The sequence below is a fragment of the Paramisgurnus dabryanus genome, chromosome 20 (assembly GCF_030506205.2).
Source record: "Paramisgurnus dabryanus chromosome 20, PD_genome_1.1, whole genome shotgun sequence".
Classification (NCBI taxonomy): domain Eukaryota; kingdom Metazoa; phylum Chordata; class Actinopteri; order Cypriniformes; family Cobitidae; genus Paramisgurnus; species Paramisgurnus dabryanus.
Genome location: NC_133356.1, coordinates 20,471,649 through 20,488,867, shown reverse-complemented (window position 1 = coordinate 20,488,867; position 17,219 = coordinate 20,471,649). Strand labels below are relative to the sequence as shown.

Here is a 17,219-nt window from a genome sequence, read left to right as displayed (position 1 = left end):
CATCATCAAAGGGTATTCCAAAATGAGGTCCTCAAGGGCCCGTGCCAAAACATCTTTCACGTCGCCATGACAACCAGGCACCATTAATGGGTTATTTCTAATCAAGCTAACCTTGTAATTATTAGCTTAGCAAGGGAATAGTTTTGTTTTGTAAGTAGATACTGAATCTTGACAAAAAGGAAAAGGTTTCGCAGCATCGGTCACTTTAGCGTATACTTGCTACAGAGACAAATCAAGCTAATGGTAATTACGTCCCTTATGATGATTTGGGCAGATCCCCCGAAGGCTTTCGTAAACGCTTAGTGTCCATTTGTAAGACAGGGGCATTTCTCTAGCTCGGTCAGTGGTGTCAGAGCCCTGAGGGTGAAGGTGAATCATTCACTGCAGGTGTGTTTACACAGCCAGAAAAGTGCGGAGGCTTGACCGATACTGTGTTCATTCTCACAGGGTACGTTCTTGTACACATGGGCTGATTTTGAGTTTGAAATTGTACGAAATTACTGTGAATATACGCCAAAGATTTTTTTTTTTTTAAAGGAATGTTTAATTATTAGGTCAACCTCAACTATTTTAAAAAGAAACTGGCATGAAAAATGTTTTCATTTCAACGTTTTATAGATGATATTACAATTGTGTGCATTGAATAATTTCACTAAAAATAATATGTAATATTCATGAAGATTAATTAATTATTCGGTCAGATAACATGCAGCATGCCATTATATTTTAATGATGAGAGAGCATTATGTCAGCATATTTGTTCTAGGGAACATTTATTTCATTTAAAGATACCCAAAATTTTAATTGGAAGTTCATTTCCATTTTGTTTCAAGAGTTATTTTTAGATGATAATAAGTGCTTTCAAAGTTTTCGTTTCCATATCCATATCAAAGTACAACTTATTTTTAATTATTCTGAAGTTCTTTAGTTTTAGTTTTTTTTTAATCCAACAACATATGATATATTTTGTCATCTTGACCTTGTTACTACAGCATACAGTAGTCTTGATGGTTAATGAAAAATGTTTGATGTAATATTATTAAATATAACTAATTGATCCACTGTGCATTTGGCCTTGTTCTTATAGCGACTGTAGGTGCTAATCAAGACATTTAAATAATGAATTTATTTAAATAATGAACATATATATATATATATATATATATATATATATGGAATAACACATTATTGTAATTTAATTTAAAGACACAAATGAGTAAGTTTCTGTAAAGGTCACTAAAGACATTTACTCATTTATAGCCAAAGACAATGTACGTCTTTAGAGACACATAAAGTAAAAATTGGTGCTTTTATATTTGTACACTTGAACATCTATGCCCTCATCATCCGAAATTGGTAGCTAATGTCAGTAAATATCTTATTTATAGTGCATTTCAAAATGGCACTTCTGTAACACAAACAGTCACATTTTTTCCTGAGCAGGGAGGTTCATTTGACTGTAATGAGTCTATTTTTTCTTCTCCTGACTGATTAAGAATCTTTTGTCTTGACACATATAATTATTTAATGAACGCTGCGACAGAATAAATGACACGTCTTTTGTGTTATTATTCTGAGCATCTTGACAAACAAGGCCCGCTGAGTGACCCGCTGGCCTCTCTCAAGAGCGATGATTACACCAATTAAAACTGCAAAACATCTGCGAGGGCCGCGGATACGCCGGAATTAAACAGGTCATTAAATCAGCGGAGGAAAATGTCAACATCCTTAGACAGCTTCTCTTTTCCTGTCTCACAGTCCAAATGAACATTAGCGGCGGTCTCACACACACACGTTTCATTATTCTGAAGTCACATTTTATTTTACTGCCAAATGGATTGGTTTAATTAAAAAAGCTTTTTTGTAAATTCAGGTTAATCGCACTGTTTAACATGTTAAACTGCTTATCTCAAGGATCTATGCTATACGACATCCTGCAGGTTCCACTTGTAGTCTCTCGGTTTTTAACACGTTTCTTTCCTCGAGGTTCTCTGCTGAAGAGGGATTACCAGGTCCGTGCATCCCCTTCACGGCAAAACCTGGATTTTAACGCATTGCGGCCACGTTCGAGCGTTTAATAGGATTGGATGTCACAGATTTTTTTAAGCATTCTTCGACTAACAATAACCATTTTGCCCCCTTAAGTGTTTCAACATGTGGATCAAGAGTTGTTCCTCTGTGCTCCTCAACAAATCAACACAGGTCAGGGTGCAAGCCTGGCCTGGAGTAAAGAAACACAACGTAAGCAGCAGGAAGACATTGGGAGACACAGAGACATCGAAAAAGCGGATTGTCCTGTTTTAAATGCTATAAACACTCAGCTCGAGGCTTTGTGCCATGTTCAAAGAGATTCATAGACTGAGATGATTCGGTAGGAAAGCGAGTTGTCAAGAAACTCTCCGAGTGGAGAATATCTTCATGTTCTCTCAAAACCACTCTCTCTTTTTCACATTCCCTGATGGTGAAATGGTTTATGTACGCATCTCTGCAGATGCATGTTCCTTCTGGACAGCCGACATCCTCTCCCGAGTCCTGGAGGACATGGGATTTCTGTAAATGATGTATAAGTTCTGCTCAAACAAATTGTTTTACTGGGGAAAAAAAGTTTATCGTCTCAATATTTTTAGCACAGGCTGTTAAGACCACAATACTGGAATACATGGATGTATCTGTCATTTTAATAAAATGTACTCCCATTGTAACTTTACAGAAAAAAAGCATTTACATTACATTTACAATTATGCATTTGGTGGAAGCTTTTTTCAAAAGCGACTTAGAACTGAACACTGAATTACAAGGTTGTTCACTTGGAATCAAACCCACTAACTTTCACGCTTCTAGCAAAATGCTTAACAAATTAAGCCACGCAATATGCTAGCTCTGTGTTAAAAATATATAAGTTCCCGCTTCGGAGTCTCTATGTTTTATAATGCAGGAAAAAGGGAGTGTCTCAGTGTAATTTGTATTTGCTTGAAACTTAAATATCACTTACCATAAAAAAAATAAAAAGTGATTGACAGCGCATTTTTACACCTATAATTATGAACGCCTTTGGCAATGTGTATGACTTTCAATTCCTGTGCATGCTGGAAACCCTCTCTATGCTGTTGAGCAACAGAACAATAAAAATATTTCGCATGAGCCTTTAAGCGTTTCCAGCCAATCACTCTTACTGTAAAACGGTGAGAATTTCAAGATGGTGATCTATGGCCAAACTTTGGAATAGCGGGAAGAGGCTGTCTGTCAGCGGATGAAAGATTCGGGAAGAAGCTGTCTGCAAAATGAGTGTAATTAGCACCTCATATGTGGTGACAAATGTATTCATTAAAGACAGAGATGGCTAAGGATGTGGTTTAGCTTTGGACATGTTCTGAACACATACTGAGATGTTTGTAACACATATGCAGACATGGCTTGTGAAATATGTGAAGATCACGCTTTGACTTGTACATTTCACAGCAAGCTTTACCAGTTAAGACCCTGCATGCACTTATAAACAAAAGCTCCTTATTTATTACATATGTGACTATTTTTACATTTAAAAAAAGATTATATGAATAAAACTTTGTGAAGATTCTCATCCAGGCCATAAAATAATATTTAGTAGCATGTTGTATTTATATTCTCCACTTTAATATATAAATAAAATAAAACCTTCTCAAGAAAAGGTGTTGCTATGTGAATAATAATATTGATTTGAAAACATAACACACGTTTTAAAAGCTGCTTGTCAACAACCTGGCATTATTTCAGACTGATTGGAATGTCGTGTTAGTCACACAAATTTGATCAATTTATTTGTGTCCATGGCACGAAATTAAGCTTTTTTCGTACCTTAAGCACAAATGTCTTCACACCACAACTTTCTTTTTCGTTTCATATTATGTATTGTTTTCCTATTTTCTTACCATTGTCGTTTGGGGTTAGAATCACTTTCTGTTACATTTTTGACATCCTAACCCAAACCCCAACTCCAGGCGAGAATAGTTTTAAAAGCGGAAGAAAAACATGTAGAAACCAATACATAAAAGTACATCCACACCCCAAATTTATCCCCAACCCCAAGCGACAATGATTTAAAAATAGGGGGAAAAGGAGAAAACAATACATAAAAAAGAAAAAGAAAGTTATGCCACGGACACAAAAAACTATTTATTGAAATTTGTCATGAAAAAAAAAATTGTGCGAGTGTCAGGAAAAAAAACATTTGTGCTCGAGGCATGTAAAAAAAGCTGAATTTCGTGCCATGGACACAAATAAATTGATCAAATTTTGCGTGACTAACACGATTTTCCATATGATCATGTTGTATTATTTACTCTACAAGGATTTCACAATCAGAGCTAAGTTTGCATTTTATTAATAAAAATAAGTTGGTTATGGTAAATCATCAAAATCATTTTTATTGCTACAGCTATTAATGGGACTAAACCGTTTTTTTATTTTTGTGACATTCACCACAATAGCAAAGCGACTTTGCGCGACCCACCTTATCCCGCTGTGTGACCCACAAGTGGGCCCCGACCCACAGTTAAAACAAATGATTTAGACATAGGAAATAATTGAACACTAGCAATCTGTTTTTAAATAAACACGTTGAACAAATCAGCCCACAATCTTCCAAAGCTTTATTTATTGATGATCGCAAACCACAATTTGACTGATGTAATAAAGATGGCATTTACAACAGATTTTTTCTTTAGTAAGATGTCTCCGTGCTGACTGCATTGCCTTAAGGCAGCACTGACAAGTTTGTGCTACAGTTGTCAGTTGGCTGTTGTCAGGGTGGCAAAGCCCTAAAATTACAGATGTCTCTGCCTCAGGCCAACAGAGAATAAATCAATAGAGTGAGCTGCTACATTCCCACTACAGAGCTCACTCGTACCAAACAGGGTCGTGAAAGTGGGAGGGATGTTTAGAAAAGAAAGGTACTCGGGTGTATTAAGAAATATAATGACAAAACTACTCCTTTTTTGTTATTTACTCATCCCCATGTCTTTCCAAACATTCCTCTGCGGAATTTTCCTTATAGCATAATGTCCAACATGCTATTTACTACACATGGAAGATGAACAGTGACCTTGGCTACCAAAACTATATTTATCAAACACAGTACACACAAATCTATTACATGGTTTTAAATGAAATATAGCACACAAGTCATACAGACTAGTATTATCATGTTCTTGAAGCCAAAAAAGCCCCTTGTTCTCTTCATTTTTACTACATGGAAAAAAACTCTAAACATTCCTAAAAGTCATACAGTATTGTGAATATGAGTAAATAATAATCCAATCCATTGTGAGTTTTGGGCAAACTATCATTTAAAATAATTACATTTATTCATAACTATAAATATTATATACATTTCACGTTAAGAAAGTTTTACTGGTTCTTATCTGACAGCTCATGAGAATGTGCAACCAAAAGCACTGACCACAGGTCAGTGTCATACACGCGCTGCTCTCCATCTTATTCTCTTTTCCTCACACACGCTCATCTTACACTCAGACCCGACTAAAGTCGGCGTTTATGACTGCTCAAACCTCCTTACAGCCAACAAATTTCATTTTGCCTAGGCAAATCCTATTGCATATTATCCTGTACATTGCATTAGGCTCTTAATCTCTCCTTTCTCTTCCCTCTCTCCATACCTCCATGGAAGAAAAGGCGGCTTCTGATTAACCCACTTACTCCGGTAAATAAACGCTGTGTGTGCCAGATTTAATTATGAGAAAAAGAACCCAAATACACGCAATAATGTAAATGCCAATCTGACAGTAATAATCCTACTTATTAAATGACCCACAAAACTGAATGACCAAAAACTGATTCACTGAAAAATTAAACTATATTTGAAATGATCACATGAATCCCATGTTGCTTTTGGTTTCCCATCTTTGCTTTGCTTCGAACCTAAAATAAAAAAATATGATAAATTGAGTCAAAATATTACATAAGGATGTTAGGAAGAATTGATAAGAGCAATAAACAGAAAGGGAATATAAAGAAAAAGCATAACTACTTCTATATGTGGTATTTCAATACAAAATCACTTATTTACTAACCATCTGCCTACTAACCATTGGGCTTAAGCTGGTGCTAAAAGCGGCGAAATAGTGCTGCACAATCAGTATTAAAAAAATTAGGTAACTATCATTCTATTTAGTGCCCATGTCTATGTACAGTAAATAAAAATCACAAAAGTTGGCACTATTCGCCTGCCACAATTTACACTGGCAATACAGTAAATCCGTAAACTGAATTTAGTTTCATCAAAATAATAAAAAGAAACAAGGAAATAAGAACATTCTTATAATAGTATGCAAATACTAATTCAAAGAATCTGAAAAGTTTATAAGTGGCAAATAGCTCTTACTTCTTTCTCACATTATTCAAAAGCCACACAGAGACTCTCTATAGGGACTGACTGACCCATAAGATAAGAAGCATCCCCATTAGAAAGCTCTTACAAGTTAACACACAGGAGCATGTCCAAGATAGATATCTAAAGTATAAAACTGCACGGTGTCAGTGCTAGAGGTAGAGACAACTTCAGATAGAAGAAATAAAAATAAACAACAAACCCCCAAGCGATTTGCTTTCTCCGTTTTCGGGCTGCCTGGGAAGCCTCTGCTTCCCGTTTGGACCGGGTGAAGTCGCGGCAGTCGGCGGCTTGTGCGATTTTCACGCCCAGCTATTGAGAAGACGACAGAGACAAGCTCCATTAGCTGACGAAAATCAGTCTGCCTGGCAAACCTTACCAGAACTGCCAGCATGTCAACGCGATGCCTGAGGTTCATGGTGTTTTCTGACGTTGTGCTTAAAGCATGCGTGTGTCCATGCAAGTTAAAAAAAAATACAAAAATGTTTCATGGTTCATAGACAGAAGTAGGACACCCTGTTCCCTGAGCATGGTTGTGCATAATTAATGTTATTATCTCATATACTTAATCGCTTCATCTAAAGAGGACCTTTAATTCTGAAAATTGCAGTGCAGGCAGTTAGGATGGGAAAATGAATGGAGGAGGGTGAGAGGAGCATGTCGGCAGTATCAGTTAGGGGAAATGTGTGTGGTGTGGTTGAGATTAATTCCAATAGCCAGAGTGACACAGAGGGCTCGGGAAACAAAAGAAGAGTCCTGGCCTCTCCCATCACTCCTGGGATGGGTTTATTATTGAACCGCGAGAAACTCTGATAAACACTTGGAGCAAATCACAAACCTTTTTTAAAACTCTTCTTTCACTCGCTCTGTTTTTCGGGAGGGTAATTCTTAAGAACAGTGAATTAACACAATTGGAAGAACACAAAAAAACTCTACTGGTAATGAGGAAACGTGCCACCGTTTGTCGGCTTGAAAAAACCTAGAGAGAGCCAGCGAGAGAAAAAATGTTTCAATTATAATTAAGTGGGATAAACTTTATTAGAAAGACTGAAACTAAAATATCTCCTAATGCATGCTGGGATTAGGCAGGTCAGAGCGAGCAGGAAGAAGAAATTAAACTCTAAAGGCTTTTTATCGCCATATTTCAGGAACCAAGGGTGTAAAATGTTCTAATTTGGGATACATTAAAAGCCATAAAGGTCTTTCAAAAAGATTAATGGTACTTTGCTTGGATTTAAGATAAGGCCTTTAGCAGGCTGAGAGAGCGGGGTTCCGGCTGGGCCCTCGAGGCATTCATCTATACAGGCACTTGGAAGATTTGTAAAGGCGTCTGCATAACCTGAAGCTAACACACTATGACAGTTTTTTCTAAATCCTTGCCATTTTTTCGAGGTTTTAGAGGCCATAAATCATGTTTTCTAGCAAGACAGCAAAAAGAAGGGAAGTTATAATAGGCGATCATGCTCATGTTTAGCGCAGATCTTCTTGCAGATAATTCACACCAGGGTGTTTTTTGAAAGGCATGTTTAAGTGGAATACTGTAGGTGCTAAAGCTGTCGCTGCCAGTACGGCATGTTAAATCGCAGCTTTATTAAATCGTTGAGACATTCTGGCACGGCTCTGGGTCTTATGTAAAAAAAAAAATAATAATGTTAATATGGATAGAAAGGAGTAGTTTGATACAGTAAAAATCTTATGATTTAAGTATTTTCGATACATTAACCACCATCATCTCATCCAATAATACCCCCCCACACACACCCTTTACTGTGTCCCCTTTATCATTACTATATTCAAAGCATTAAAGGTTTTTTTTAATCAGCCCAGTCTACAATTCACGATTGTCTTTACCGCAGCTCAACATTAATGTCAACCAAGTTACCTAGGAGACAGAGCAGATCAAAGCGACAAAAAAATTGGAAAAAAGCTCTCAAATGTCTGATTAATCAAGCCTAGCAAACAGCTTATTTCTTTTAGCCTGCATGCAAGTATGAAAATGAGATTCGGAGAGCAGTACATTGTGCAGATTTGTTCATTCTTATCAGAACAAAGCCGGCGGCAGCTTATTTCATGGATCACTGGCACAGTCATCAGAGTAGCGCAAAGCAGGTGACAGCACTTCTGTCTGCAGCAAGAGCAAAATTAGCAAAAAGTCGGCACAAATTAGCCTCTTATATATTCCGTAATATGACATTATTTTTCATTTACTTTTCTGATCCACTTTTCATGATTTTTCACCCTTTTTCATCTTTAGCCCCCACCACGCTCGGGACTTAGAGCCAAATCCTTTCACATCAAATACATGCAGAGGCTGAAAATGCAGGAATAACGAAACAAAGAAATCACAATCTAAAAAAAAATGTGGGTTAGGGGCTAACATACATAACACAAAGCTCTCGTGCTCTTTGTTCTAGGTAAACATTGCCATATTTCTGAAAGAAATTCTCGTTCAGTGAATTTTTATTGTCGTTTCTCTCCTCTTTAAAGGCATTGTGTGGCATTTACACCCATTCTCGGACAGTCTTATTCAGTGCTGGGTTCATTTAGCACCATTAATGATGTGACCTTTCAAAGGTCTGTGAGGGATGAATATATTCAGCTCAGTCCTGTAGCTACACCGTGGGGCCACTAGGTGGGTTAAGTCAACAGTGCTATAGATGTAAGACATCAGGTTTTAGACAAGAACCATGTTTCATAAACCCAAACCCTTTCAGTAACACTTTACAATTAGGTTGTATTTGTTAACATTAATTAATGAATTGTGAATTATAAACATCTAACCATGAACAAAACTTCTACAGTATTTATTAATCTTAGATCATGTTAATTTCAGCATTTAATACACGTTTAAAATAAAAATATATAACTGTAATCATGAGTACAATTAGGCTAACTAACATTAATAATTGTATTGTCAAAAACGAACATTAATAAAGATAATAAATGCTGACAAACTATATTAGTTTGTGTAATCTATGTATTTACTATTGTTAACAACTATAACCTGATTATAAAGTGTTAGCAATCTTTTTTTTTTTTTTTAGCAAAATGTGATTCTGATTTTCAAATATTTTTGTGATACATTTTCAGCTGAATTGAATGCTATAAGAATCATTTTGTGATTTATATGTGGAAGAAGGCCAATGCTCACAATCACCTAAAAGCAAAATCTTATGGTTGACAGTTAAAATATTTGGGCAGAAACTCCTAAAGTGGAGTTTGTATAATGTATCAGCTGTTAGACAACGTTCACTCTCAAACAAATAATGCTTAGACAAATCCTTTAATAAGTGTCCCTTTCTATAAAATGAGATGTGGATAAACAACACTAGTTAGACTTTGTCTGGTTAATCCCATGCAGAAGCTGCTTCTCAACATTTCTGTGCCTATGCCTAAATAACATGGCCTAAGTAAATACAAAAAACAAGTTCATATAAGACTTCAGTGAGTATCAGATTAACATTAATTGCATATGGTTTCTTTTTTTGGATATAAAACAACGTCTGTGCTGGATATGTACACTTGCTCGTGATTTTGCATATGATTGGACAAAAATCTCTGTAGTGCAAGATGACTAATCAATATATTTGGTCTGTTCTCCTCTGTTTGTTAAAATAAAGATAATAGACCAGTGGTTCTCAAACTTTTTCAGCGTGCGGCCCCCCCTTGTGTACAGTGCCTTCGCGCCCCCCCAAGGGAAATTTATGACAAAAAACTGTTATAAACATAACATTTTAATTAAACAAAACATTAAATTATACAAAGTAGTGCTGCTGTAGCCTTATTTTTTAGGTTTAATTACACAAAATTCATCATAAATTTATGTATTTTATAAAATTTCATAAAACTGGGGCCCCCCTGGCACTATCTCGCGGCCCCCCAGTTTGAGAACCACTGTATTACACAGATTTTATCTACTGCAAAGTCACTAGGGATATTTATGTTAAAGAGCCTTATGTACCCTCTCGATCACTGCGCTCTGCCACCGAGCGACGACTTGTGGTACCATCTCAAAAAGGGAAGAAAACCCTAACGCGTACCTTCTCAGGAACTGTCCCACAACTGTGGAATGATCTGCCGGTCGTGACACGATCAGCTGACACTGTAGCTGTCTTTAAGACTCGGCTAAAAACCCATCTCTTCCATCATTACCTAACTTCCTAATTACAGATTTACTATCTTTACTTAGTTACCCTTCTCTTTATCTCTTTCTCTATCTACCTTCCTCTTTATATAAAAAAAAAAAAAAAAAACTAACATACCCTTGGCTATGTATATTGTGTTGGACTTGATGAGACTATTTCCAGTGCACTTATGTATTGCTGTTCTTATGTTGCCATAATTATGTTGGCTTGACAAAGCCAACATACTGTTCTTCGATCTAAGCTTATTATTAGTGGTGCTTGCATTTATGCAAGGCATCACTATTATTATTGCTCATACTTATTAGTGGTGCTTGCATTTATGCAAGGCATCACTATTATTATTGCTCATACTTATTATGTTGGCTTGACAAAGCCAACATACTGTTCTTCGATCTAAGCTTATTATTATTATTAGTGGTGCTTGCATTTATGCAAAGCATCACTATTACTATCTTGCATACTTATTATTATTATTATTATTATTATTATTCTTCTTTTTCTGGACACTTTTTCGGCGCGTAACTCGTCCCGCACGCTTTGTCGTAGACCCATAAATTAGGGCTCAAATCGACCGGCTTATTGAGGAGAGGTGTGCTATGACTTTTATAAGCGATCGGGTGCAGGATTTCCGAAAGGGGGGCGAAAAACCACCCAAAAAATCCCATTGACTTAACATTGCGCCCAACTTTGACGAGTCATAGCTCCGCTTGAGGATTTTGTAGAAACATGTGGGTTACAACATTTGAAGAGGGTGGTAGGCTCTGTAAGAACATGGATCACAATGGGGTGTAAGTTGTACCCCTGGGGTGTAAGAGGTGCCCAAAATTGCCCCAATGAAAAGTCAATGGGGCAAAATCCCATAGACTTACCATTGCAAAAATTTTGACGGGTCATAGGTCCGAGCCAGGATTTCATAGAAACATGTGGGTTACTAAATTTGAAGAGGGTGCTAGACTCTGTCAGGACGTCCCCCACAATGGGGTGTAAGGTTACCATAGCAACCATTTTGGGCACCCTAGCAACCTATACCATAGACTGCCATTATAAAATGCCCGGATGGATATCTTTGCACCACAGTGTCATAGAGACATGGGGGTGGGCTCATTTTACTCAGGCATCCAATCAGTCTCTCAGGATCCTTACAGACTTACTAAGCCACGCCCCTAGCAACCACTTTTGAGCACCCTAGCAACATAAAATACAAACAGTTATATCTCGGCATCAGAACATCGTAGAGACACGGGGGTTGGACCGTTTTACTTGTGACTAGGGGTGTAACAATTGGGCACATCATTGGCCACTCCCAAGCCACGCCCCTAGCAATTAAATTTGAGCACCCTAGCAACCGAATAAACAAAGCCTTATATCTCCGCATCAGAACATCGTAGAGACACGGGGTTTGGACCGTTTTACTTGTGACTCGGAGTGTAATCACTGGGCACATCATTGGCCACTCCCAAGCCACGCCCCTAGCAACCAAATACAGTACCCTAGCAACAGAGTAAACAAAGCCTTATATCTCCGCATCAGAACATCGTAGAGACACGGGGGTTGGACCGTTTTACTTGTGACTCGGAGTGTAATCACTGGGCACATCATTGGCCACTCCCAAGCCACGCCCTTAGCAACCAAATACAGTACCCTAGCAACAGAGTAAACAAAGCCTTATATCTCCACATCAGAACATCGTAGAGACACGGGGGTTGGACCGTTTTACTTGTGACTCGGAGTGTAATCACTGGGCACATAATTGGCCACTCCCAAGCCACGCCCCTAGCAACCAAATACAGTACCCTAGCAACAGAGTAAACAAAGCCTTATATCTCCGCATCAGAACATCGTAGAGACACGGGGGTTGGACCGTTTTACTTGTGACTCGGAGTGTAATCACTGGGCACATCATTGGCCACTCCCAAGCCACGCCCCTAGCAACCAAATACAGTACCCTAGCAACAGAGTAAACAAAGCCTTATATCTCCACATCAGAACATCGTAGAGACATGGGGGTTGGACCGTTTGACTCATGACTCGGAGGGTAATCACTAGTGGATGCCAATTTTTTCCCTAACAACCAAATACAGTACCCTAGCAACCGGATAAACACAGCCTTATATCTCCACATCAGAACATCGTACAGACACGGGAGTTGGATCGTTTAACTTTTGGCTTGGAGTATAATCATATATGTTCCCCAGAATTTTGCCACGGCAAGCACCACTCACATTTTCTTCAGGAAATGTACCTATCTAGTTATTATTATTATGTTGGCTTGAAAAAGCCAACATATTGTTATTGCTTTTAAACTTATTATTATTATTCTTCTTAGCACCCCAAAATTATAAACACTAACTCGTCCTAGAGCTTTCAAGCTACATGCACCAAATTTTCCACGGACCTTCAGACTGGTCTGACTTAGTGTGCTATATCTTTTCTAACTGATGGGACCTTCCGAATTCCTAAACGGGGCGCTCAAACACCCCAAATTTCCCATTTACTTAACATGGAGACAAACTTTGACGGGCCATAGCTGCGAGTGAGAAACTTGTAGAAACTTGTGGCTTACCACATTTAAGGAGGCTGACAGGCTCTGTAAGAACATACATCACATTAAGGTGTAAGCTGTACCCCTGGGGTGTAAGAGGCCCCCAAAATTTCCCATTGACTTATAATGGGGCAGGAAACATGCCCATATAAGGGAGTAAAAGCGTCCCAGATGGAATATCTTCACTTTAGAGTGTCGTAGAGACATGGGGGTGGGCTCATTTTACTCAGTCATCCAATAGGTCTCTTAGGATCGCCCCAGAGCTATTAAGCCACGCCCCTAGCAACAATTTTGGGTACCCTAGCAACATCTCCCATAGACTACCATTATAAAAAGCCCAGATGGATATCTTTACACCAGAGTGTCATAGAGACATAGGGGTGGGCTCATTTTACTCAGGCATCCAATCAGTCTCTTAGGATTCCTACTGAGGTATTAAACCACGCCCCTAGCAACCAATTTGAGCACCCTAGCAACATAATAAACAAAGCCTTATATCTCTGGATCTGAACATCTTAGAGACATGGGGGTTGGGTCTTTGGGTCATGTTAGCTTCATGCTAGCTCCATGCTAAGTCATACTAGCTTCATGCTAGTTTCATGCTAGCTTTATGCTAATTTCATAATAAATCTTGCTAACTTCATGCTAAATCATGCTAACTTCATGTTAAATCTTGTTAGCTGCACGCTAAATAGTGCTAGCTTAATGCTAATCATGCTAGCATCATGCTAATCATGCTAGCTTCACGTTAAATCATGCTAGCTTCATGCTAATCATGCTATTCTCATGCTAACTTCATGTTAATCATGCAAGCCTCGTGCTAGCTTCATGCTAGCTTCATGCTAATCTTGCTAGTTTCATGCTAGCTTCATGCTAATCATGCTAGCATCATGCTATCTTCATGCTAATCATGCTAGCATCATGCTAGCTTCATGCTAATCATGCTAGAATCATGCTAGTTTCATGCTAATCATGCTAGCTTCATGCTAATCATGCTAGCTTCATGCTAATCATGCTAGCATCATGCTAGCTTCATGCTAATCATGCTAGAATCATGCTAGTTTCATGCTAATCATGCTAGCTTTATGCTAGCTTCATGCTAATCATGCTAGCATCATGCTAATCATGCTAGAATCATGCTAGTTTCATGCTAATCATGCTAGCTTTATGCTAGCTTCATGCTAATCATGCTAGCATCATGCTAGCTTCATGCTAATCATGCTAACATCATGCTAGCTTCATGCTAATCATGCTAGCTTCATGCTAATCATGCTAGCATCATGCTAGCTTCATGCTAATCATGCTAGCATCATGCTAGCTTCATGCTAGCTACATGCTAATCATGCTAGCATCATGCTAGCTTCATGCTAATCATGCTAGCTTCATGCTAATCATGCTAGCATCATGCTAGCTTCATGCTAATCATGCTAGCATCATGCTAGCTTCATGCTAATCATGCTAGCTTCATGCTAGCTTCATGCTAGCTTCATGCTAGCTTCATGCTAGCTTCATGCTAGCTTCATGCTAGCTACATGCTAATAATGCTAGCATCATGCTAGCTACATGCTAATCATGCTAGCTTCATGCTAATCATGCTAGCATCATGCTAGCTTCATGCTAATCATGCTAACATCATGCTAGCTTCATGCTAGCTACATATTAACAATTCTAACATCATGCTAGCTATATGCTAATCATGCTAGCATCATGCTAGCTTCATGTTAATCATGCTAGCATCATGCTAGCTTCATGCTAGCTTCATGCTAATCATGCTAGCTTCATGCTAGCATCATGGTAGCTTCATGCTAATCATGCTAGCATCATGCTAGCTTCATGCTAATCATGCTAGCATCATGCTAACTTCATGCTAATCATGCTAGCTTCATGCTAATCATGCTAGCATCATGCTAGCTTCATGCTAATCATGCTAGCATCATGCTAGCTTCATGCTAATCATGCTAGCTTCATGCTAATCATGCTAGCATCATGCTAGCTTCATGCTAATCATGTTAGCTTCATACTTAAACATACTAACTGCCAGATAGCCTACTAAACTAAACTTCTGTCAATCCGTTTTAAACGTTCAGGCTACGCTTTTTCAAGCCAACATAAAGTTTGTCTTCAAACTTTAATATCTAGTTATTATTATTATTATTCTTTTTCTCCCCCCAAAATTTCGGCAACTAACTCGTCCTAGGGCTTTCAAGCTACATGCACCAAATTTTCCACAGACCTTCAGACTGGTCTGACTTAGTGTGCTATATCTTTTCTAACTGATGGGACCATCCGAATTCCTAAACGGGGGTCTCGAACACCCCAAAATTTCTATTGACTTAACATTGAGACAAACTTTGACGGGTCATAGCTGTGAGTGAGAAACTTGTAGAAACTTGTGGCTTACCACATTTAAGGTGGCTGACAGGCTCTGTAAGAACATACATCACAATGGGGTGTAAGCTATACCACTGGGGTGTAAGAGGCCCCCAAAATTTCCCATTGACTTATAATGGGGCAGGAAACATGCCCATATAAGGGAATAAAAGCGTCCCAGATGGAATATCTTTACTTTAGAGTGTCGTAGAGACATGGGGGTGGGCTCATTTTACTCAGTCATCCAATCAGTCTCTTAGGATCGCCCCAAAGCTATTTAGCCACGCCCCTAGCAACAATTTTGGGTACCCTAGCAACATCTCCCATAGACTACCATTATAAAAAGCCCAGATGGATATCTTTACACCAGAGTGTCATAGAGACATAGGGGTGGGCTCATTTTACTCAGGCATCCAATCAGTCTCTTAGGATTCCTACTGAAGTATTAAACCACGCCCCTAGCAACCAATTTGAGCACCCTAGCAACATAATAAACAAAGCCTTATATCTCTGGATCTGAACATCATAGAGACATGGGGGTTGGGTCTTTGGGTCATGTTAGCTTCATGCTAGCTCCATGCTAAGTCATACTAGCTTCATGCTAGTTTCATGCTAGCTTTATGCTAATTTCATAATAAATCTTGCTAACTTCATGCTAAATCATGCTAACTTCATGTTAAATCTTGTTAGCTGCACGTTAAATAGTGCTAGCTTAATGCTAATCATGCTAGCATCATGCTAATCATGCCAGCTTCACGTTAAATCATGCTAGCTTCATGCTAATCATGCTATTCTCATGCTAACTTCATGTTAATCATGCAAGCCTCGTGCTAGCTTCATGCTAGCTTCATGCTAATCTTGCTAGTTTCATGCTAGCTTCATGCTAATCATGCTAGCATCATGGTAGCTTCATGCTAATCATGCTAGAATCATGCTAGTTTCATGCTAATCATGCTAGCTTTATGCTAGCTTCATGCTATTCATGCTAACATCATGCTAGCTTCATGCTAATCATGCAAGCATCATGCTAGCTTCATGCTAATCATGCTAGCATCATGCTAGCTTCATGCTAGCTACATGCTAATCATGCTAGCATCATGCTAGCTTCATGCTAATCATGCTAGCATCATGCTAGCTTCATGCTAATCATGCTAGCATCATGCTAGCTTCATGCTAGCTTCATGCTAGCTACATGCTAATCATGCTAGCATCATGCTAGCTTCATGCTAATCATGCTAGCATCATGCTAGATTCATGCTAATCATGCTAGCATCAAGCTAGCTTCATGCTAGCTTCATGCTAATCATGCTAGCATCATGCTAGCTTCATGCTAATCATGCTAGCATCATGCTAGCTTCATGCTAATCATGCTAGCATCATGCTAGCTTCATGCTAATCATGCTAGCATCATGTTGGCTTCATGCTAGCTTCATGCTAATCATGCTAGCATCATGCTAGCTTCATGCTAATCATGCTAGCATCATGCTAGCTTCATGCTAATCATGCTAGCATCATGCTAGCTTCATGCTAATCATGCTAGCATCATGCTAGCATCATGCTAGCTTCATGCTAGCTTCATGCTAGCTACATGCTAATCATGCTAGCATCATGCTAGCTTCATGCTAATCATGCTAGCATCATGCTAGATTCATGCTAATCATGCTAGCATCATGCTAGCTTCATGCTAGCTTCATGCTAATCATGCTAGCATCATGCTAGCTTCATGCTAATCATGCTAGCATCATGCTAGCTTCATGCTAATCATGCTAGCATCATG

The 17,219-nt window shown here is 38.6% G+C and overlaps 1 protein-coding gene across 1 annotated transcript in view; it reads right to left on the bottom strand.

Moving 5' to 3' along the window:
* Window positions 1–4,613: 4,613 nt before the first annotated feature.
* fam204a (family with sequence similarity 204 member A) overlaps window positions 4,614–17,219 on the bottom strand; it is a 57,850-nt gene continuing 45,244 nt past the window's right edge. The window contains exons 6-7 of the mRNA XM_065296959.1: window positions 6,588–6,697; window positions 4,614–5,916 (exon numbers count right to left, since the gene is read on the bottom strand). Of these exons, the coding sequence (XP_065153031.1) occupies window positions 5,865–5,916; window positions 6,588–6,697 (162 nt within the window). The 3' untranslated portion in view covers window positions 4,614–5,864. The remainder of the gene's footprint in view (window positions 5,917–6,587; window positions 6,698–17,219) is intronic.